This window comes from Callospermophilus lateralis, chromosome 12 (assembly GCF_048772815.1).
Source record: "Callospermophilus lateralis isolate mCalLat2 chromosome 12, mCalLat2.hap1, whole genome shotgun sequence".
NCBI lineage: Eukaryota > Metazoa > Chordata > Mammalia > Rodentia > Sciuridae > Callospermophilus > Callospermophilus lateralis.
The window spans coordinates 96,252,644-96,276,436 of NC_135316.1; the positions used below are offsets into that span (position 1 = coordinate 96,252,644).

Below are 23,793 nucleotides of genomic sequence, written 5' to 3' on the forward strand. Positions count from 1 at the left end.
CTTTTGTATTAATGAAAGACACAGGTAGAAGATGAAGGATCACAGCCACGGACTTTGACAACAAGGAGACCTGATCCTGCCAGTTACTGGTGACGAGTTCTGCTCCCTCACATGTTGCAGAAGCATGTTAGAGAAGCACGCCGAGGCAGGCATATACAGCAGGGTTTACTTAAAAAGAGGTCACATAGACTTCTTCCAGGAGGGAGAAGGGGGCCAGAGCTGGTATCCTGGTAGCCCAAGAAGTAAGGCCTTCAGCGTTTTTATAGGTCCTAAGCTTCCTTTGTTCTGCTGCTCTCTTCCCCTTATCTCCTTCTTTCTGCATATGAGCCTAGGCCCAGAAGAGTTTCAGGTAGGATGGCCAAAAGGTGGGAAACAGGTGGGCTGGAGGGGCCAGGGAGGAGTGATCCAGGCAGGAAGGAGGCCCAGAACAAATTAATTAGCAACTTTTGCAACTCCCTGTAGGGAGGGACTCTTCCTGGGACAGGTTTTCTTAGCAGCAGGTTGGGGCAGGGGCACATTCTTGATAAGGGTGGAGGAAGGGCTCTGAAGGAATTCACATGTCAATCTCCCCATTCTCTGGATCTGACCTTTGCCTATCTGCCTGTCTAATTCTGGCTTCAGAACTGTGTCATTGGTGTAGTGTTTGTGTCACTGTCATTCAAAATTGAATCTGTGGCTGCTGCCACTATTGTTTCCCATGGCAACCTGTCATCATCCCCAAGACCTTCAGCAATAGTCACTGAGGACTGATGGGAGGAAGACTGGGCAAAGGCCAAGAGTTTGCTCATAAAACTCCACATACCTTAGTTCCAGATCTTCCATCAAGGGACAAGGATTCTTCTTCCTTCCCTTCATTGATGTCACAAAGGATCTAATAGGCCGAACTAAGACTTTGAGTGCATGCTGTATTTGGCTAATTTATTTGATAATGGGTTAAAGTGAATCTTGCTGGGAGCAGCTGGGTGTCCATTAATGGTATTTACTTATTGGATCCCCTCAGTCTGCATGGAGTCCTGGCTAAGGAAGAAATGAATGAAGATACGACAAGGCCATCGGTCCTGGATGGAAGGAGCCCCTTATCATCTCTGTTGAAACTCAGTCTGTGCGTCTGCTGTGCACACAGGGATCTGGAGGCTTTTCTTCCTTTCTTTCAGCATCTTATTTGTTGTTGAAGATATGTATCTGTTGTGTATTAGCTGCTATTCTGGGCACTAAGGAAAAAAGACTAAGTAATTTTCAGTACTTGGCCTTCAAGAGCTCAAAGTCTGGCAGGAGAGATAGATTTAGAAACACATCATATGCCACCTTATGCAAAAGGCAGGAAGAGACAGAGTCAAGGTGTTGTGGGAGCCTAGAGGAAGGAGCTTCAATAAAGTGAAGTACTTCAATACCTGCGGTAACATTTAAAAAGAGCTGTTTGAAATGGATCTGATACTTGACAACACAAGTTACTCGAGCAGAATCTTAAGGTGGCACATGTGGAAATAAAAGGAGATCCCAATGGTTAGATAACTAGTAGAGACTATGTGAAAGTGAAACAGAAAACAAGTATAAGGGTTAAGGGAAGAGGGTAAAACCTGCTAAGAAGGAAAATTCAAGAGCAGGAAGTGATTGAGTGAAATAGCTAAGAGCAAATTATAAGAAAAGCTGCGAGAACATGTCAGAGGTTGCTTAATTTGTGCTATGTATGATTTTTGTAAACTGGATTTGTATAAGCATACGCCATCAATATAAATGATTTATATGATCAATTTATTCTGTTGGCATCATCCCTAAGAATGCTGAAGAACCTATCAGCTGAATTAGTAGTCAAGTAGGCAATTGTCATTCCTCCCTCTCCCACTTTTTTTTTTTTTTTTTTAGCATCTTTAACATTTCAGACATTATCTTTAATGATCTTGGTATTAGTCAGCTTTTTTGTCACTCTAATAAAATCCCTGACACAGGCTACTTACAAAGAGATTAATTTAGCTCACAGTTTTGCATGTTCAAGGCCATAGTTCCTGCATTGACTCAGGTCTGGTCAGACTCCTGTGGCAGATGGCAGATGGCACTGGCAGGAGCACTAATAGGACAAGAAGACATCTCCCAGAGAGAACTGGGTGGGGCCAGGTCGCGCCTTCCATAACAGCCCTGTCTTAAGAAACCAAAGGGTCACACAGGAACTACCTCACTCCCGTGGCCTAAGGACCTCCCACTAGGCCCCACCTATTAAAGGACCCACATCCTCCTAATGCTGCATAGTGGAGACCAATCCTTCAACACATGAACCCAGGGGACACAGTTGCACCATACCCAAACCACAGGAGGCACTATTTCTCCGTGGTAACTTTGCCAATTTCTTAGAACATTCAGCAATTGTAATAGGAAGTATCGTGCCCCATGATTTTACTTTTTCTGATTTTGACACAGCTAAAGGCTGCTGAAGCCTCCTCAAGTCCCCAAATGTACAAAGAGTATGCGTTACATTCCTAAAGGAAAGTATGAGTCAAACAGCTGTACGTTATGCATTTATGGATTTTTTTTAAAAAAAAACTAGTTATGAATGTGTCACTCTTGGTAAATTAATAGACAAGGGCAGGATTTTGTCTTGGCTGCTTCGGTGCCGTCTGGATTTTGTGTTATCAGAATCAGGAAGGCTGAGCCACTCCTGTTTTGCCATAAGTCTGCCCTGAGCCCAGCTCTCCCAGCCAGGTGTGAGTCTCCAGCTGGTCACTGGACATTTCCACCAGGTGTCCACTTGTCATTATGTCCCCTTGAAACAGCCCCTCATGCTCCTGTGTTCCACCTTGGGCCTCATGTTCTTCCCATCTCCCAGCCCTTTCTTACTGCTCTTCCTTCTGATCTGAGAATCCATCCCCTGCTCTCCTCTGCCGCCATCTGTCTTCTCTGCTTGGCTGGCTGCTGGGGATCCTAGCAGATGCCAGAACCCAGCCCAGTAAGTTGTCTTTGCGCCTCTTCCTCCTGCACCAGGCTGACTTCAATGCTCTCTCTTTGAGGCCCCATTATTCTCAGCGCACACTTACTGATTAGCTCTCCTCACCCTGGATGAAAATTGCTAGTGTTGCTTGTTGGTCTTCCCACAAGTCTGGTGGCCGTTACAGGCTTCACGCATCACAGGCACTCAGTAAATGGGCTCATAGCACACTTGAGTAAAGAAAATAAAAACGCATATTTAGCAATCAGTGAACTTAAGAGTTGGGGTTGTGCAGTTCTGTTGAGTTTTTCAATGATTTTCAATGACTTAGTCATAGAAGTTATGTGGTGATTTATACAGACATGACGTGTTAAGTGTCTGGCCCATCTATGTTTAACCCCAATTGTACTATCATAAGCATTATGTTTTTTAATGTTTTGAATTTTCTACACTATGGTTCATTATCAACTAACCTTTAAAATTCATGAAATAATTTCTGAAGTAATCATTGAAATCTCCTTTCTTCTCAATAACAACAAAACAATGGAAGCCAAGCCCAGTCTTCCTGGGACCTAGGTGTGGGGGCGGTGATAATTTAGGGAAAATGGGGAAGAGGTTGATCGTTCAGAAAATATTAATCTGTAATGAAGTTTAGAAATCACTGGCTTCTGAGACATTGGGTTTGACTTATTGAACAGTAGGAATAAAGGTCAGGCTAGAAGTAGGTGAAATGATGGTAAATGTGTGCAACCTAAGGCAAGTGCGCAACCTAAGGCGATTTTGGAGAAACAAATACTCATTTTCTGGATCAAAAAAATTTTAAACTAGTCTTTAGACTTCCACATAATAAATATATATGGGGGTGGGGGAAGAGATCACTGTGTAATCTGCATGTGATAGTCAGAACTTCCTGCTGAGCACCAGAATGGATTTATTCAATAAATATCTAGTAGCCTTTCTCAGAATACTCTAGTCTGAGTATAGTCGTTAGTCTCGGGGTTCTGACCCAATTCTAGCTAAGTGACTTTATTCTGCCTGCTTACATTCCCCGCCCATTGCCACTCGACACAGAATTCTTCTTCATTTCTCGTTCCATCTGAAGTGTTACTCCATCCTGAAAAATAGCTTCATGTACCACTCTAAAGGTGACTGCTTTGCCGTGATGAGTGAGGCAATTTTGTTATGTTAAGTGCTTTGGGGAAAAGGCACTTACAGTGCTCCTGTAGAAATGCAAGATGACATTACTCAATGAACCTTCCTTTCAGCTCTTGTGCGGTGTGGCTTTTGCAGAATGAAGAGGCCTCCCCCCATTGCAGTTTATTTATGTGATGTATTCAGAATGGTCCTGTTTCCCCAAGGCATCTGGGAATATGTGTGGAAGAAATACGAAAGAAACAAAAATTAAATACAGGTGAAGTTAAACAGCTAACAGGAGAGAGGCCAGTGGGGTTGCTGTACTGCAACTTCAAACCTAGATCTGAAATTCTGAATGATTAGGCAGAATGGAAAATAATTATATGAACTCTCTCCCAGCACATCTGCCAACTTGCTACAGTCTAAATTCCAAATGATGTTTTGTAGTTCCAAAAGGTACTTAAGGGAGGCAAATGTGTTCTAACTACAGAATTCAGAGCTTCATAGACTTTAGAATAAAGTAGTTTTTACAAATTTATTGAAGATTATTGCATGAAGCACTTAAAAGATAGCCACATTTTTAGAAAGCATAGCAAGCAATACAGTAAATGTGCAGAGATACGATTCCTTTCTAGAATACTCCACCTTGCTCTTGCTTTAAAATTAATCCTTTTCTTTTTTAAATAATTTTTAGTTGTTGATGGACGTTTATTTATTTTCATGCAATGCTGAGAATCGAACTCAGTTCCAAACACATGCTAAGCAAGTGCTCTACCACTGAGCCACAACCCTAGCCCCAAATTAATCCTTTTCATTGTCTTTCAGTAGCCCCAGATTCACTGTTGCCTTTCTTGCAAAAATCTCTTACCCTATTTTCAAGATACATGTTTGCTTTGAAAATCAGAGTTATTATTGATCTTTAAATACCCAAAGGTATCAAGGTTAATTCAGATGTATTAGCAAAATAACTCGACACGTGTCTCTAGAAAATAGGTAAGAATACAGATGGGAAGTCACTGGAAATCCATTTTTCGAGTTTTGCTTCTGTCATCAAAGGGTGATATTCTGATTTTTTTCTATTTCTGTCATAAGTGAGTCAACATTTTCTTCATCTTTCTATCTTAAAAACTTACATAGGCACATAAAGAAAATGAGAGGGAATTTTCCGAGAGAGCATGAAGGCCTTTGACTTTGGATGTTTTATTTGAACAACACAAGAAGACTCACCTCACTGAGGCACAATTTTTTTTCTCTACAGGAAGAGTCAAATTTTATGATTTTTCTTGTAATGTTTTGATTCACACTGGTAGCATTTCTATGCTTCTCACATTGCCTTTTGAATATGGATACTTAAAAATAATCATTAATATGTAGAGGCAGAGATTCGTGGTCAAAGGCACAAAAACTGAGGTCTCATACAAGGTCAGCCTCTAACTCTGTTCTCCTACTTCTCTGAACTTGTCTCATTTTTTTTTCCAAAATGGGGTTAAGAATAGCATCTGCCTCTTGGAGTCAGGAGTAAATAGGACACTGCATAATGTTCTTCTTTTTGTGCCCACAGTCCTTCAAGAACTGAGCTACACAGTAGCTTTAGAATCTGGATAATGACCATCTGATGATCTTAAACATACCTATACTTAAATCTTTCATTACTGAAAGCTTTAAGTATAGGTATGTAGATAAAATTTTCATTATTGCCCATGCCAGATGTCTGTGACCATCTATGCTAATAGTGCTGCACACAGCTTGATAATGCTCCCCTTTATTTAAAAGTTCTGCTTTGTTGACCTTTCAGTTTCAGGATGGATTGGGGGCCTCTGGCCCATTTCCCTGTGACAGTGATATCTTCCCACTGGCTTTTTAAAGCCTACCTTTCCACTCCATTTTTCTTTCCATTAACCTTATTTTCAGAGGAAGCAGTCATAAGAATGGAACTAAAAGTAAAGGCCAAGAGATTTTGTGGCAGGGTCCAGATTTTGTGGCAGGGTCTTCCCGCCTTTCCAAACAACTGCCCCAAATCAGATCCTCCCACTGCACAAGGACTTCCGTGGGTAGCCATACAGCTTCTTCTCATCTCCATCACTCATGTCCTTCACTCTGGTACTGAACATCTCTGTCCAGTTTTGACCCTTAAGTTGGGCCTAACGTGTCTCCACCCACTTCATTTGGATTTACCAACCTATCCATTTATTTGACTGGCTGATCCCAACGGCTCTAATAAACTCATGGAATCACATGGTTTGGGAGCTAGGAAACCCCTGAGATATCTACAAATTCAAACATTTAATTTTATAGGAGGACATTAGCAAACTCAGTATTGTATACTTAGGTTTTGTTCTCTCTTTATGCATTTAAAACCCCTTACAATAGAACAATTTATTTTTAATTCTAAAAATTTTGATTTTAAAACAGTATGCTTAAATGACTGCTTTTTGAATGTAGAAAGTATATTAAAGTGTGGAATGAGAGCCATGTCTTACCTTCATTTATGTCTCTGTACTAAGAATTTCATACTAAAGGATAAGTTTGAACTTTTCTGTTTATAATGCGAATGTATTTATTACACTTTGTTCTTAAATGAATAAATAACTATAAATTTAAAAGAATCTATCTTAAGTATATAATCAGAATTAGGAACAGAAGAAGTACATTTTCTAGTAGTGCAAAATATGGTAGGAATCTGCAAAGCCAACAATAAGACAATGATTACAGAAATTATACTGCATGGATGAAATGTCACAAAAAAAAAGATGTTTTCATGGAATAAGTAAGGGGTTATCTAACTATGTGCTATTGCCACTAAAAATAAGGGATAAACTTTGTTTATATAGCTTGACTCTATTGTATACATATCAGAATTGACATCTAGAAGGAAGAGGCGCAAGCTATTATTTGTGGGTATCTCTGTCTTGGTAGATTATAAATAATTTTCATTCTCCTCCTCCTTTTCTTTCATTTGTATTTTCTAAATTTCGTATAATAAACATAGAAACAGAAAGCATTGGAGGATGAAAAGATAGTTACATTAGATAGTTACAACTTTCAGAAAAATCAATGAGTTACTTTTCGTTTTATGGAAGGTGTCACATATTTCTTCCTGATCACAAGCATCTTCTAAGACCAGAATACAGCACGACATTCTCTGAATCATCAAAAGTGACTTTTCAGTGACAAGTCCTGGGAGATTCTAAACACTAAGCATCAGAAAGAGAAAGTGTGAGCCCTGGGTTGCAGTAGAAAGGCTGCTGACCAAAGTTCCCAGGAATGTTTGTTTAATTCAACAGGATAAACGAGCATGCCCCACAGCCAAAGTGGCATGGAACCGTGATTCCTCTGCCTGGCCCTTGTGAAAACACACGTAGGCACACAGACTAGGGCACACCCACGGGCACACACATACTCCAGCTCCAGCCCACCTACCTGAGACTCAAGCAGGGCTCCTGGGCCAGAATAACAAGTCCAGGTAGTGCTCTGGTTTCTGTCTTACCCACCCTGAACAGAGCCTGTCCTAACATTTACACTTTGAGACTCTGAGCAATTTGCTTCACCTCCAGGGTCTTAGTTCCAGGACCACTGAAGGAGATAGGTTCCTATTTAATCTCCAAGCCCTGCAGCTATTAGAACAGTCCCAAGCTTGGAAGCCTCCCTCCCTTCATCAGTCCCCCTTCCTCAGTCCCTCCCCCTCCCTTCCTACAGTGCTGGCTCCCCACCCTCCTCCTCTCCTTCCCTCCTCCTTCCCCTCTTTCTTCCTCCCTCCTCCTCCCCTGGAAAGTGATCTCTATCTTCACGTGGTATATTTTGAAGATAGCTTTAAACAAGAGGCATAGGCACAAGAAATAGCAAAAGTCATCTTGCCATTTCTCATCTCTTCTTACAGATGAAGTCACCACCTCCTAAAATGAGTTTTTTCTCTCTCTTTTTTTTTTTTTTTTTGACAATCCAGCTTCCTTCTTTGGGTCTAGTGACCCCATGGTACAGGACATACTGCCCTCTTCTTTCATTTTCCTTTTTGTTCACATGGCACTGAGCAACAAAATAATAAAAAATATCTATTTTTTAATAATACCAGCACACACACGAAGAGGAGGAGAAGGCTCCCTGTTGCTTACTGAATTACCCACTAATCACTCTGTTTGGACTCAGCGGGGAATTCTTACAACACACCTGACTTTTCATTTATTTATTTTTTATTGGTTCTGGGAGAGGTTTGTGATTCATTCCGTGTGGGTTGCAAGCCTTCGTACTACAGGAGCAAATGGTCTCTGGGGTGATTTGCTTTATTAACTTTTAGGGCAAAGGAGGGAGAAATAGAAGAATTGCCTAACTGCAATATGCTGGTGAAAAGTTTAGATTTTTGTACTTCAGTGACACTTTGAAATGTTTTAACTGGTCCTTTTTCCTAATGATCCATGGGCTGGTGTTGGAGAAGAGTCTGATGGAATGGAAAGACAGCTGGCTGGAAAGCAGAGAATCAGGCAATGATCATAGCCCTGCCACTTGGGCCAGGCCAGCTCACTGACATCTTGCATTCCTGGGACTCAATGTCCTTCTCCAGAAAACAAAGGGGTGGGACTGTCTCTGTCCTCTTTCAGTAAGATTTTATCTCTTCATAAATGATGCTGAAATCAAACTTCAATGTTATCTTTGTTGAGAAATGAAAAGAACTCTCCTATCCATAGCAATATGATAATTATAATCTGCAGTACATCATGCTTGGTGTTGCATTTAATCCCCAAAGCAAAGGAGAAAGAGTCCCTATAATAATAGGAGGATACCCCAGCCTACAAAAGCCAAGTTTCCCCAGATCACTGAGCCTGTGGTAGTGACACCCAGCCCGAGACTTGGCACACATCAGGATCTTCCCTTTCTCCAGACTGCCTCTCAGGGATACCAGACAGATCATTCAAGCTGCTAAGAATTCCAAGTAACTCAAGTGTAATATGTGAGGTCACACAGAGTAAGGAGCAATGTGAGTGCCTTGTGAGTTCATGAAGGACAATTCAGGATCATGGTGCCTTGCAGCTGAGAAAGAAGGAGGAAAAGGATCAGAAAAAACAAAAGAGCTTTAAGTTTATTATCTATGCTTTCTCTTTCAATATTCTTTTTAAAAAATATTGAAGCACTTAGAAGTTAGTAAGTAAATAAAATTCCAAGTTAGCACATTGGTGCTATTTGGTCAATCTGGACACTTAGAATACTGGATGGAGTGAATGAGTCAAGGGTATGGGTCCAGGGGCTGCTATTTCTATCAAATGAGTTACTTTTCCTCTTTGGGTTCCCTTTTTCCAAATTATAAAGTAATTGTTTGGTTCAAATTAGTCTACTAGATACCAAAACCCTGCAGGAGGCACAGAGGATATAAAGACAGTTCTCTCAGAAAGATCTTTGAGAACTCGTTACCCCTTAAAGTCTGTGATTCATCATTAAGGCAAAGACTGATAGGTGGGTGTGAATATTTGAACATTCCAAGCTACAAATGACATAAAAACTTATTTGTATGAAGAATAAGCAATAAAAATTTAAATAAAGAGTTATAGTTGGTAGTATACACTTTGATGTCCATCAAATTCATGATTTACAAGACCCGCTCTTTCTGGCTTATCATGTAACTAAACATTTCAAAGATATAATACAGCAGTGAGATGATGCTTACGTGAATATATTATGTTTTTATGAAATACAATGCATCATTCTACTAAAAAGAAACTGTCTGAAAATGAGTTCTGTAGATTCTAATTTCTGCACTGTGAAAGGACAACTAGTGAATTATTTTCCCCCACAATTTGCATTTTCTTTTCCAGTGTTGAAGTAAAATAAGCCTCTTTGTTTGCACTGGTTTCAGAATTAAATTGGTTTGTGTATTTGTTCTCGCCTCCTCTTCCTGAATTTGGTTTCAAAGTAAACAGTTATTTTCATTAAATTTTCTCTCTCTCCCTCTCTCTCTCTCTCTCTCTCTCTCTCTCTCTCTCTCTCTCTCTCTCAGTTCTTTAGTTACTGTAATTATTCTGGGTGACTGTCCCTGTTGTATTTTTGAATCTGATGTCTGTGGCCTGTTTAAAATTGTATTTAATTGGTTGACTTCCATTTTCTATTGTTCATCTTGTTTTGTGGTATTAATTTCTTTAGATTACCAATTTGATGTTTACCAAATGTAGACAAATCACAAGCAAAAATAAATAAATAAATAACATTCATCACTGAGATTGTTTTAAGAGTTAGTGGCGAACTTGGAGTCTTGAAAAGCAGCAAGACTACCTTGTTTGGTGAAGCCAAAAATATCAGAAGCTGGAATGGGGCAGGGAAGAGGGGATTGTTAACCTAGAAATAACCTTTGGCACAAACAAAACCTCCCACACTTTTCAATTTTGAGCTAAAAGAACTAAAAAGTTATTTCTACCTAATAAAAAAGTACAATAAGATTCTAAATTCCCACAGAAACTCTTCATCTATGTTATAACACATCAAAAGCCACCCAGGGGCCATTTATCCTATAGGCAGCGCTTATAAAGTTTTGCAGGCATTTGCGGTTGTGTGCGCGGAAGGGGAGTAGGGAGGGCGTTTTAGGGCAGGGGAGAGAGAGCAAAGATAGTTTTTATGAAGTTGCTAGAAGAAAATATAGGAAGATTTTTTAAATGTTCTAATAATTCATTTGATGAATGTTCATTGAATAACTCTCAGGATCCAAATACAGGTGTCTCTCAGTATCCATAGAAGATTGGTTCCAGGAACCCAGTGGATTCCAAAATCCACAGATGCTCAAGTCCCTCACGTAAAACGGCGGAGTATTTACACGTAACCTACACGCATCTTCCTGTATACTTCAAATCCTCTCTAGAGGACTTATAATACCTAATGCAATGTAAATGGGATGCTATGGTTGTTACACTGCCTTGTTTAGGAAATAATGAGAAGAAAAAAGTCTATTCAGGTTCAATAAGATGCAACCTTTTTAAATTATTTTCAGTCAGAGGTTAGTTAACTCTGGGGATGTGGCACCCACAGATGAAGAAGGCGGCTACGTGGCTCTGGATGTTGGACCGTAGCAGTGAAAAAAAGCAGACTTCCCTGCCCTCTTGAAGATGACAAGAAATGGGACATTAGCAAATAAATATATAATGAGGCCACAAGGAATTAGTCAGCAAGGAATAAAAGCAATGGGAGGAAGCTGACTAGGAGTTTTTAGGGTGGGAAAAGCTGGAGACATCAAGAAATTAAGAGTGAGTTGATATCCAGGAGGAAAGCGTTCAGGAAGAAGGACCAGTGAGCGGCCAGGTACCCGGCAGCAGAGTAGACACAGAGATGACCTTGGACAGAAGGCCTGTGAAGGCATGGCACGAGGCCAAGAAGAGTGTTTTAAATGATTCACAAAGTAGACTTTACAAAATTAGAACTCTGTGCATAGCAACAAACAAACAAACAAACAACAACAACAACAACAAAAAAAAAAACACAGTGAATGAAGCCAAGGGACAAGCAACAACTAAGGACTCATTGTTCATTTCTGTCACAACAGGGAAGGTTTCCTTAATTTTTTTAAAAAAAGCAAGCCCTTTTACATCAATATGAAAAAGTCAATAATCCCCATGGAAAAACAAATGGTGAAAGAATATTAAGAGATGGGGAACAAAAATAAAAAACTTTTAAGTAGATTAAAGATGTCCGGCCTTACCCATAATGAGGGAATTTCAAATGAGAACCACACTGGGATGCCTATTTCTCATCCTATCAATTGGCAAAGATCTGAATGTTTGATCTAAATAACATCTAAAAGCTTGAGACTTGGAGAACCAGACCCTGCCATGGGTTGTTAGCGGGAAACTAAGCAGGTACAGCCTTTATGGGAAGAAATTGGGCGGTGGCTCTAAAAATGTTAAATGTTCACATCTTCCACCTGGCAGTGTTACTTCTAAGAGTTTATCCAAGAGATTCATTTGCACAGATGTTCAATGAATTATGTACAAGATACCAGAACATTATTGATAATGGAAGGGAATCCTGGGGCATGTTGAGAAGTGAGAAATTAATTAGAAGCCAGGGTACAGTCTGATTAAGAATCTTAAAAAAAAAAAAAAAAAAAAAAAACTTAAATCCTGAGCTGTTTTTGAGCAGGTAGAATGATTCCAAGGCTATGTTAAAAAAAAAAATTGCCATTGGTTTCAGGAGGGACTGGGTGTGGGGGAGAGATGGGTGACAACTTCCATGTCATTCAAAGAGTTCTGACTGAGCTCTGAGGTGGCAGCCTTCTTAGTGGGCAGGTGCTGGGAGCCATCAGCCAAGTAGGTATGACAAATTCCTTGCCAGCTTACTCCCATGCTGTCTAATGGAAGGACTTCTGAAAGGTGACCTTGCTCAAGGACCAGGGCAGGATCCGTGTTTAGGGTGTTCCCCCTTTAGAATAGGGCAGTTTAGCATAATAGGAGATTAGGGTGTTCCCCCTTTAGAATAGGGCGTATCCTGCTGCTGAGTTCCTCTTGAGTGCTTAGGGTCAGACAGTATATTTTTGGGAGACAGAAGCCCTGTGGAGGTGTGGATTTGGGCAGAGAACGTGGATTTCCCCAGAACGTGTTTGTAGACGGCCAGTGTGAGATCGGGAATAAAGAATTGCTGTTTGAGTCTACAAGCTGTGAGTGGCTTGTGATTTGTGCCCAGCCAGACTGCGGCAGGCAGGAGCATAGGGGTGGGGTAGGCGAGGCCTGTGAGGTAGGCAGGGACCAGCACATGAAGGGTTCTCTTATGCCAAGCTAATAGACACCCACCGTATGCCTTGAGAGTAGGGCAGTGGCCAAATCAAATTTGCATTTTTAAAAGACAGTCCCACTAGCAATGTCAGAGAAGAGAGTGGAGAACAGCAAAGCCCAACATAATGTAAAGAAAAAAAATTTTAAACTCCAAAAAGTGCATGGACCTCCTGGCTGTGTAAGTTCATGTCCTCCCCTGTCATAAGTCTGCCTCTTTCCTGGTTCCTCAGACCTTGTCTGCCCACTGTGGTTGCAGACTTCTCAGCTGTGCTCTCTTTCCAGAACTCTCCGGAAGCACATTCTCATCCCAGATCTCACTGAGGCATTTTAATTAGTTGGGTTGGGTGAAAGGGAAGGACGTGTACATTCTGCATACCTGTCTCCAGCAAGCCCAGGTAGATGGTAGAGTCCCTAATTACAGCCGTGCTAAGGGCCTTAATCAGCCGACACATAAACACTGAAGCTAGTTTTTTTTTTTTTTTTTTCCTTTTTCTTTTAATGAATAACTGAATGCTAGTGAATGAATTTACCACGGTACCTTTAAAATTGCTTGATTTTTAAAAATTCTTTCATATGCTTCTCAGTGGGGAAAGCATCGTAGTTAAGCTGAAGCCTGGGTGACAAGAGCGGGTGAGCTCCACTTCCAAAGAAAAGAGCAAAACTGAGCACCAAGGAATTCTCAGAAAACAATGGGCCAGATTGTGCTTGTTGATCCCATTTTTCAAGAGGAGATTATTAAGGACAGATTTAGACAATTTAATGAGAGCGTTGAAGTGGAACATTATTATCTTAGTTCAAATCTTCCTCAAATGAGGGAAATTTTTTTTTAAAAAAATTATATTCTTTACTTTTTTTAATTCAAAAACACGCTATATTCCATGAAGGCAGCACCATGGACAGCTTTTGTCCCCACCACCAATCCACAGTGATGGAGCAACATGCCTTAGCAAATGACAAGTGGTTATTAGATTAAGTTGGGGTTACTCAAATTGAATTTTCAAGGTTATACATTCTATAACTACTTAGGAAATATTTAATAACATCTCTCTCTTTTTTTTTAAAGGCTTTCTCATCTTGCCTCCTCTAAAACAGTTTGAAACAGTTGTCTTCTAGCTAAGACAATGATGTTCACCCGAGTCACTTCTGATTTTATATCTCCTCATTATCGTTTGGATCTGGAATGTCCCCCCAAAGTACATGTCTTGAAAACATGGTCCCCAGTACAGCAAGGTTCAGAGGTGGGGATTTTAGGCCATGACTGGATCATAAGGGCTCTTACTTTATCAGTGGATTAATCCATTTGGTGGGTTATTCCATAGATAGCTGAATGGTTTACTGGAAGTAGCACCTAGCAAGAGGAAGTACATCACTGGGTGAGCGCCCTGAAAGGGTTTCTCTTGACCCCAGCCCCTTTCTTCTCTCTCTTCCTGTTTCTCGGCTACCGTAAACTGAACAGTTTTCCTGTCGTACCTTCTGCCATGAGGTTCTGCCTCACCCCAGACACAGAGCAATGGAACCAGCCACCCATGGACTAAAATCTCTAAAACCAGGAGCCAACATAAATCTACCCTTCTACCCTTCTCTAAAGTATTGTTGTCAAGTATTTTGGGTCACAGCAATGAAACCTGCTAACATACTCCTGCAGAGGTAAATTAAGGACATATATGATCATACAAAGTCATACTTGACATCTATATCCTAGAGGATTATAAACCTCCAGGAATCCCCACAGTAAGACAGCTTTCAATCTGGAGCCACCCAGAGAGCAAACATGAGTGTTCAGCTGAGTCAGTAGATTCCTTCTTCCAAACCAACACTCCGTCTCTCTCATGTTCTTCCTAATCTGAGGCAAGCCAATATGTTTTGGTATCTTGACTGCTCTGCAAAGTGACAAGTTTCCCTGTGTGTTCCCTGTAGGGCAACATTTTAGTTTTTCTTAAAGATCATGATATTTGTAAACAGGGGTGCCAATAATGCTTTCATTAAAATCATTATTATGAGAAAGTTTGTTTAAAATAAGCAGAAACAAGGTCATAGGTATGAGCAGCCCAATTACGAACGCCCATAGCGTTCTACTCCCGGGCAGCTCATGTCTGAACCTCAAGGTCAAGAACAGATAGCTTCTGTGTCTGGCACAGAACCTCCTATTGAACCAGGAGTCACTATAGCAACTGGGCAATCAGTTGGCACTCTCTCTCATAGGGAAAGTTCCCAGAAGAAGCATCACTTCTCTTGCTAGACAGCTCAAGGACCATAATTCAGTCACTGCTCCCAACACAAAGTAAATGCTAAATTTGTTAAATATTATTTGATAAGCAGCTATCATCTATGCATTCACTTAACATATAAAATTGCACTATTTATATATCTTAACGTCATCTACATGCCTCACACCTCACATCAGTTGCTTTCAATATACTTCCACCAAAATATTTAGCAATTTTGTTCCCACTTTTTCACTTTTCACTAGAGGCAACAGTGTACAAAAACTGAACATTGTTGAGAGTTAAAGGTGCCAGGCATTGTGCTAGTAATTTTTAAAGCACCATCTTATTTCATTGCTCATTCTACTACTTATTAGGTAGATAGATACAGTAATAATCCCCATTGCATAGATGAAGAAATGGGTCTTTATGAATTAAACAGTCTTCACATTTCTCCCAGCCAGGGACCTGACTGGGAGAAAAAAATCCTCTTTCCTAAACAGAACACATTAACCTAGAGGTGAAATTCTACCTGCAACCCAACTCCTTGCCTTTGGATGGACACCTCTAGAAGAAACTACTCATCCCCACTGTGTAAACTGAATCATATTGTTTCTAATTCATCTATATTTTATTATCCATTTAGAAACAAAGAGGATATACACTGCTTAAGCAAGGCAACAGTCTTCTTTAAAGAGAAGCAAAAGTTGGTGACACAGGAGATGTGTGCAGAAAGGATCAGCCAGCTGATTGCTACCAGAAGACTGACTGTCCTCATTTAATTGGCAAGAGAGAACAACTCCAAGAGCAGAGTTAAAAAGAACATTCCAAATATTTCAAAATATAAATGGCAGCAGATAATTCAGATAGTACAGGATGGCAGCCTCTGTAACAAATTATAGCCATGTTGTGACTTAATTGGTTTCAGAGAAACTCACCAACTACTGTCTTGATGTCATACTCTTTTGTATCCTTTCACTGTGGGAAGAAAAAGGGACTGAGGTGTCCCAAGTCCTGACTTACCTTAGTCACAAGGTAAACAGAGGGTTCTCCTTAGATTAGGGGAGTTTGGTTTGTTAGGGGCTTGATTGGCAGGTGGGAAGCAAACTAGACAAGCAGAGATGCTTCCCCCTGCTCAGTGGACTGTGGAGACATTCTCCCAACTGGGAGCTGAAACCTGAGGCCAAGGAGAAGCTGCCTTTTTCTTCAGACCTTTTCTCGGATCCAGGACGAAACAACTCCAACCCTCCTCTGTGAATTCCTCACCTGACGATATGCCTGAACTAGCTTCTTAAAGGCAGTCTGTAAGCATGACTTTTACGGTGACTTGCAAAATACTGGTGAAGTGTTCTGAAACCTGCTTTTCCTTTTATGTTGTGCCTATTTAGAGCAAACATGAAAACCAAGGGTGGGAGAGGTAATATCATATAGGTACATGTATTTTTTATTTTTTATTTCTTTTATATTGGTGGACTCATGTATATGAGTTATTTGCATGAACTTATCTGATGTTCTATCAGTCCTTATTTTCACAAACAACTTTATAGTAGAAAAACTATAAGCTCCCAAAACCCACTATTTATGACTATTAGCCATTCTCCTGCTTTTATCATTAATCTAGGTCTAACTATAATCAGAGTTATTTTTATCTGGATGTCATTTAGATGTTATCTAGATGTCATTTTATTCAGACACGATTTTTATCTGAGCTTTTCCAGAAATTTTAATAGTTTACATATTTTTAGTTAAAAGGAATATAGTGTTTCAATTTATTTGTGTTTATTTGTACTAGTTAATGCTATATCATTAGTATTTTGATTAATGAAAGCTTCTAAAATTACTCTTTTGATGATGATGATGATGATGATAAGAAGTTTGAAATCCCTTTCAACCTACTTTTAAGTGTATAACATAGTATTATTAACTAAATGTTCATTGCTTTATATAATGGTGATACTGAGGTTTTGAACCTATCCATATTGGCTTTGAGTCTTTGAAAGACAATCTAACTTTATTTAGCTAAGTATTTTATCTATATTGTAGTCTTAAAAAAACAAAACAAATAACCTACACCCTCTAACAAACAGTTAAAAATAAAGAGCATATTCTGACTAGTGAGCTAAATTAAAAGAAAAATAAATGGACACATCCTTACATCAAAAAACTATCTTCTTATGATTTCTCTCTCATATGTGTAAGCTAGAGAGAAATAAAGAAATAAAACTTAGGGGAGGCAAGTAACCCATGAAAAAATAAGAGAGATCTTTGGAGTAGAGGAAGAGGATTGATGGGGAGAAAGAGGAACAAGAAAAGGGAGGAATTGTGAAGTGAAAATTGAGAAATTATGCTAAGTACATACAATGAATATTGCACAATGAACTTCACCTTTATATATATCTGTAAATCACCAATTAAAAAACTAAATAAATAGATAAATAGGAGGATGACCAATAGGGTAGAGGAAGGGACACGGAAGGAGGGAGGAGGGGAAGGAATAAAGAAGCACTAAGGGTCATAATGGGGCAAATTATAATCAGTGCATCCATGATCATGTCAAATGAACCCAACTATTATGCATAGTTACAATGCACTAATAAAAACATTAAAAATGCACCATTCTAAATTAATTTGTGTAACAAAGCAAATGAATTGACATCAAGAATGGAAATACAAGAACAAGCAGTTTGGGTGCATGTAGTCATTGGCTGTGTTTGGTGTAGGCCATCAACAGTCACCTTTCTTCATAGCCATACAAGCAACTCACTACTGAAGAAAGGGTCACCCTAGCACTTTACTGTGATTTGGGGAGGTGAGTTTGCAGGCCCAGGAAGCTACCAGGCTAGTGCTGTGGCCTTGAAAACATGGAGTGGAAAGATTGAAATCACCAGAGAAACTTCCCCCACTTCGTGATAACAAATTGAGCAGCTACTTGCCTTCCCTAAAGAAGAGAAGGTCTGCTAGGAAAGAGAATATTTTAATTTAAACCAGAAGTGAACCTTCTTGAAGATGTTTTAGCTCCTATAATTTCAAGCTGTAACTCTATGCTGGGTCCTTAGGATCCAATCCAAAAGGGTGGATTTTGCCCAGACTACAACTACTTCCACATTTTCAGTAAAACCAGCATTATTACAGTATGAACTCAACCTACTCGTGGTGGATACGTCACCATGTGAAATAGACTGGTGCTTGCTGTATGATGATTTATGTAGCTATGCATATAAAGCACAGACTTAAGCTTCCCATGGTTTTCAGTTCCTTTAATTTTATTTGTTGGAAAACTCCATGGTGCCACTTTTTTTTTCCTGTATAAGGATTTCTTGATTTTTTTAATGATACATCTGTCTAGAGAAACTTGCTCATTCATCATAATTAATCTTCATCAAAAAGCCTGCTGGAAAGTTTGATGATAAAGGGATTATTTTTGATAAGCACACCAAATAGATATAAAGTCAAAAAGAAGCAGACCAGCTTTCAGAAACATTTAGCTGTCCTTCAAAATATTCAAGGAAAATTTTTTTTAAAAAAAATTTTTTTGTTTGCTATGTTTTTTTTTGCTTCCCCATTGTGCATTATGGTTGATGGGATTTGTTGATACATTTTCATACATGCACACAATACAACAATATAATTTGGTCACTATTACTCCCAGCTTTTCCTCCTTCCCTCTCTGTCTCCCATCCTCTGGTCCCTTTCCTCTCCTAAACTCCCTTTGATTTCCATGAGACCCCACCAGTCCACCTTTCTTTTCCTTTGTAGATTCTGCATATGAGAAAAAACACGTGTCCCTTGACCTTCTGAGTTTGACTTACTTCACTTAGTATAATGGTCTCTATATCCATCCATTTTCCTGGAAATGGCGTAATTTTGTTTTCCTTTATGTTTGAATGAAACTTAATTGTGTATATATACCATTTTATTCGTTCTTTCACTGATGAACACCTAGGCTGGTTTCATACTTTGGCTATTGTGAATTGTGCTGATATAAACATGGGTACTCATGTATACTGTAGTAAGATGACTTAGATTATTCAGGGTAAATACTGAGGAGTGGTATTGCTGGGTCATATGGTGGTTTCATGCCCAGTCTTTTGAGGAGCCCCCATACTGATTTCCATAGTGGTTGTACTAATGCACATCGCCACCAACATTGTAAAACAGTTTAAAGGAAGATTTTTAACATTGAAATACTACAACCATCTTCTGTACACATTGCCAGATAATTAGGTCATTAAGATCTGGGGAAATAGCTATTTTTGCTACGAGATCCTCCCATGACATACAGGTAAGTCCGTTATCTGAGGGAAAACATCAGGAAATTTGTTCTTCATGTGAACTTGCTCCTGCATATATTTTTCAGGCCACTTGCTCCATGAGAATCATAGAGATAGAGCCTGGGAGTGGGGGAGGTGGGGAGGGGACTCACTGAAGCTCCAGGTCAGCTCTGGAAGCTCCAGTTATTGGTCATTCCAAGAGAATACAGGGGAGACTCAGTTATGAGGTATGGCCCCAAACAGAAATTCACAGTTATAAAAGCTGATACTGCTTATAAAGCCTGGGGATCTTTAAATTTTTGCTTCCCAGACAGTTCTGTATCTTTCATGTAAAAAAAAAAAAAAAAAGTTATCTTTCTTACCAGCCTAATTCATAGCTACTTATAACCCTGAAAATTTTTTTGATGTTGGACTTTGATTGAACATGGTTGGGTATGTAATGAAGATAAAATTTGGTTTCCTCACAGAACAACTATAAAACAGCAAACTATAAACAGTCTTTTATATTAATAATATATTATATTTAGAAAGCAGATTATATGATATATGTATACTCTATTTCATTACAAGCTTAAAATATTCATGCACAAGAAAAAATACATAGGGCATATACCACACTGTTTATAGTGTTATTCTGGGAAGTAGGATTATGGTGTATTTCTCTTCTTTTATGTGTTTTGAGAATATTGGATAATAAACATATATTATTTTGAAATAAAAAAAGGAAGGTGTTTAAAATTGGCTTCTAAGAGTTTAACAATTGAAAAGCTTGAGATCTATTGAGTCTATAGGTTGAGTCTAGATTATGCTGTTTAATATGGTGACTGCTGGTCGCAAATGGTTATTTTAAATTATGTTTAAATTAATTAATTCAGCTCCTCCATCATACTAGACACAAACATCCTTCCAATGCTACAGTTTCATTATCACACACACACACACACACACAAAGTCTATTCCACAGCCCCGGTGGGGAGCAGGTTACCAAAGGATACTGGTTACCAAGAACAGAATATAGACAGTTTTCAGTGGTGTCAGCTCCTTATCACCAGTCCCTCTTGTACACCTCACTAACCTGTGACCTAATAAACTCAGAATTTCCCATTCAATTCAGCTAGTTAGTGTCAGAGCAAAGACAGACAGACTTCTAATTCATAGCTCTTGCCTCCATATCAACAGCATCATCTTCTGCAGAAAACTGACACTCTCGAGCAATGTTCAATTCAATTCAGTTCAGCAGGATTTCATAGACATTTTTTAAGTGTTGAAATGTGATGTGCATCAGAATAGGCCTTAACTGTATCAAACCAAGTAAGAGAAATTCCCCTTATCCTTCCCACCCCCAAGGGATTTTGAAGATCACAAACGGAGGGGTGTGCTGGGTAGAGTGATAGCACAGTATAGGGACAGGCCTGTTTTCCTGTGAAATCCATAAATACTTCATATAGGTGGATATACTTGAGTTGGGTCTTGATATTTAGGCATCCAAATTCACAGATCAACAAATCTTTGAGATTCCCATTTTTCCGGGCTCCCAAAGAAGAGAGGCCAGACCCTGCTTTGGAATGTACTTGATCCCTGGCCTAACACTGTATTTCATTTCATGTGGAATAGTTAGATATGTTCAAGTCTCTGCATCTGGACTGATTTTCTTATCTTTAGGCTTGGTTCCATGCATGTAAAATAATTGTTACATCTTCAAATGAAATTTTAAAAAGTGATGATTTTAAGATTTTGTCCTCCATTTTATTTTTGACTATATAAAATTAAGAAAAAAAATGTACATGAAACAGTTATTTTTCAGCCAGTTGTTTTGAAAATGTTTAAATGCAGATTAAGAACCCGGAAACTCCTGTTCTCAAATAAATCATGTCCCTGTATTTCAACAGATGCAATGCTCTTGGTGGCAGAGCGACTGGAAGGGCCTTTCAACATCGAGTCCGTCATGGACCCCATAGATGTCAAGATTTCTGAAGCCATTATGAACATGCAGGAGAACAGCATGCAGGTGTCTGCAAAGGTATTTGCATTAATAATGTATCTACTAACTTACTTACATAATACAGGTGCAGTAACCTAAAAATGAAGTCACAAGATATATTGGCTGGGATGATAAATTGTAATATGCTGCCAATGAGCTTTTCCTGTTGAGCTAAATTTGCTACTTTGTGAAAAGTGTGTAACAAAACGGCATTGAGAAGGGAAGCCACTTTTTTCCTTCGCAACCTCTTAATCATGACAAAATGACTGGCTACCTAGAAGTTTCAGTGTGTCCCAAGTATGCTAACGAATTCCCTCACGTTTGTGAGCAATTTGGGTGAAATTTTCTTTTTTCATGTTTGAAATGTCCACACACCCTCACCATGTTCTGTATCTCTAGTAACTTCTGATTTATCATCAGCTGTAAAGGTGAGGCCCATGTTCTGTATGTTCAATTGTAAATAATTAAACATCCTATCTGGCTTCCTTTTAAGACTAGGTCAAACGTTCATTAATGAATCATCAGGGGCAAACTTTCCTTTGTATGGAGTCGAGCATACATTAAAAGGAAAAATGTAGTGCATTTTCATAAATCATATGAGACAGAACTCCTGGGCTTGCCGCTGCAGAACACAAAAACCAGGTGCACAGAGGTTTTTGATTTTTGTTGTTGTTGTTGTTGTTGTTTGTTTTATTTTGTTTTCTGCACCCAGTTGAAGATACATAGGACCCTCTTCAAGCAAAATTGAGACGTTTTCAGTGGGTCTCCAGCTTCCTCCTTCGTCAGCCCTTTCCTCCCACACTGTGCCTGCACAATGCCCTTCTGTTCTCTTTCCCAGTCTCCCTGTCAAGAAACACTAACGAAATCTATATCAGTCCTTTAAACCTAGTGACTGAGCGATTGCATTTTAATTGAAAGTCATTTGCACTAAAATATGTCAGGCAAAGAGTTGCATGATTAGCTTTCTTCAATTTTTAAAATCCTTTGTGAAAGAGATTTCAAATATAATCAAGGAGGAGGGGAGAAATTGCAAAGCAGAAAGAAAGCCATGGAATCCCCCTAGGTCTGTTTGGTTGAGTATAAATCAAACGAGATTTGGGCTTTTTGGGGTAAACTTGTAGGAAGTAGGAGGGGAAAGACTCTAGCCTGGGTTTCTTTCTCTGGAAGATGGGTGAGCCAAGAGTTTCCCAGACCTGTTTCTGGGCTTGGGGTACCCAGCATGAAGGAGAACACTCCAAATTACCATCAACTATTGGGGAAATAGCACACTTAGGGGTTCCATGAAAGGTTATTTTCTTTCTTTCCTATGCAGAAAAAAATGAACAATCATCTATTTCTCTCAACTCTATGGCTTAGAAACTGATGGCTCTTGTTTTGAGAGGCCAAATATCCCGGTAGAGCTCAAGTAATTAGGTGCTAAGGTTGTAGAAGTTCAAACTGGCTCTAAAGAAGAGGACACAAAACAGACATGGGCAAAAGGGTCATGAAAGGGTCGGAGAACATCCCTCACTTCCTGGAAATAAGTGTCTGTTTCCATTGGGGCGTGCTCCTACATGTTCAAGTCAAGCATTTCTTCCTTTTTTTTTTTTCTTTTCATACATCCTTTCAGCAAATATTTACTGAAAACCTATATGTCAGGCAGAGTTCAGGTTCTGGGGAGACAGGAGGGAACAAGGCACAGCTCCTACATGAACAAGGTCATGACCCCCTTCTTTGCCTTTTAGCTGCTTCCCTTGCAGAGTGGGATCCAGACTCCTGCCAGGTCTTGTACTGTCTGGTCCCTGCCAACCTGTGACCTTCACTTCTTGTCATTCAACGCTGTGCAGCCATCTGGATTGTTGTCAGTACCCTGAATGTTTCTTTGCCTGTAATGCTTTACCTGCCAGTCCCGTTTCTGCAGGTCCCTCTTGTGATTCCCTATTAAAATCTGGGTTTCTATCCCACACTGGAAATAGACTGGTGTGCCGGGACTTGCTGCTTGGCATTCCTTTGACTTCACTAGTGGGAAACTCCAGGGCATACAGGAGTCACTGATGTGTTCCTAGAACCCAGCTCAATACTTGGTACAGAAAAACTCTTGACAAATAACAATTGAATTACTTAAAAAAAAAAAAGAGGAGCAGCGCTAATAAGTGAACTCCAAAGAACTTTTAAGAAATCAGCCTTTTTCAAGGATTGCCTATATTACTTTTAATTCGTTTTTAAAAATGGAAAAACAGAAAACTACATATTGATAGTGTACGTGATGTTTTGAAACAGCTATACAAAGTGGAGTGGATAAATTAAGCTGATTAACATATGCATTATACTTTACATACTTACCATATATTTTTTGTAGTGAGAACACGTTAAATCTAGTCTTTAAGCGATTTTCAAGCATACAATACATTGTTGTTAAGTATATTTCAAATCAAGTATTTCATCAAAAATTCTCCAAGTCTGGCGGACTCTTTAGAATGTCAATGAGATGTTTTTGTGGATTTTGTCCAACTGCATTAGAATACTATTGCTGTTAATAAAAATGTCCTTTGAAATGACATATTTCTTT

The 23,793-nt window shown here is 39.3% G+C and overlaps 1 protein-coding gene across 2 annotated transcripts in view; it reads left to right on the forward strand.

Annotated features, from left to right (window-relative positions):
• Gpc6 (glypican 6) overlaps window positions 1-23,793 on the forward strand; it is a 1,045,404-nt gene that overhangs the window by 916,513 nt on the left and 105,098 nt on the right. For both annotated transcript variants that reach the window (XM_076872353.1, XM_076872354.1), the window contains exon 5: window positions 21,154-21,284. In XM_076872353.1, the coding sequence (XP_076728468.1) occupies window positions 21,154-21,284 (131 nt within the window). The remainder of the gene's footprint in view (window positions 1-21,153; window positions 21,285-23,793) is intronic.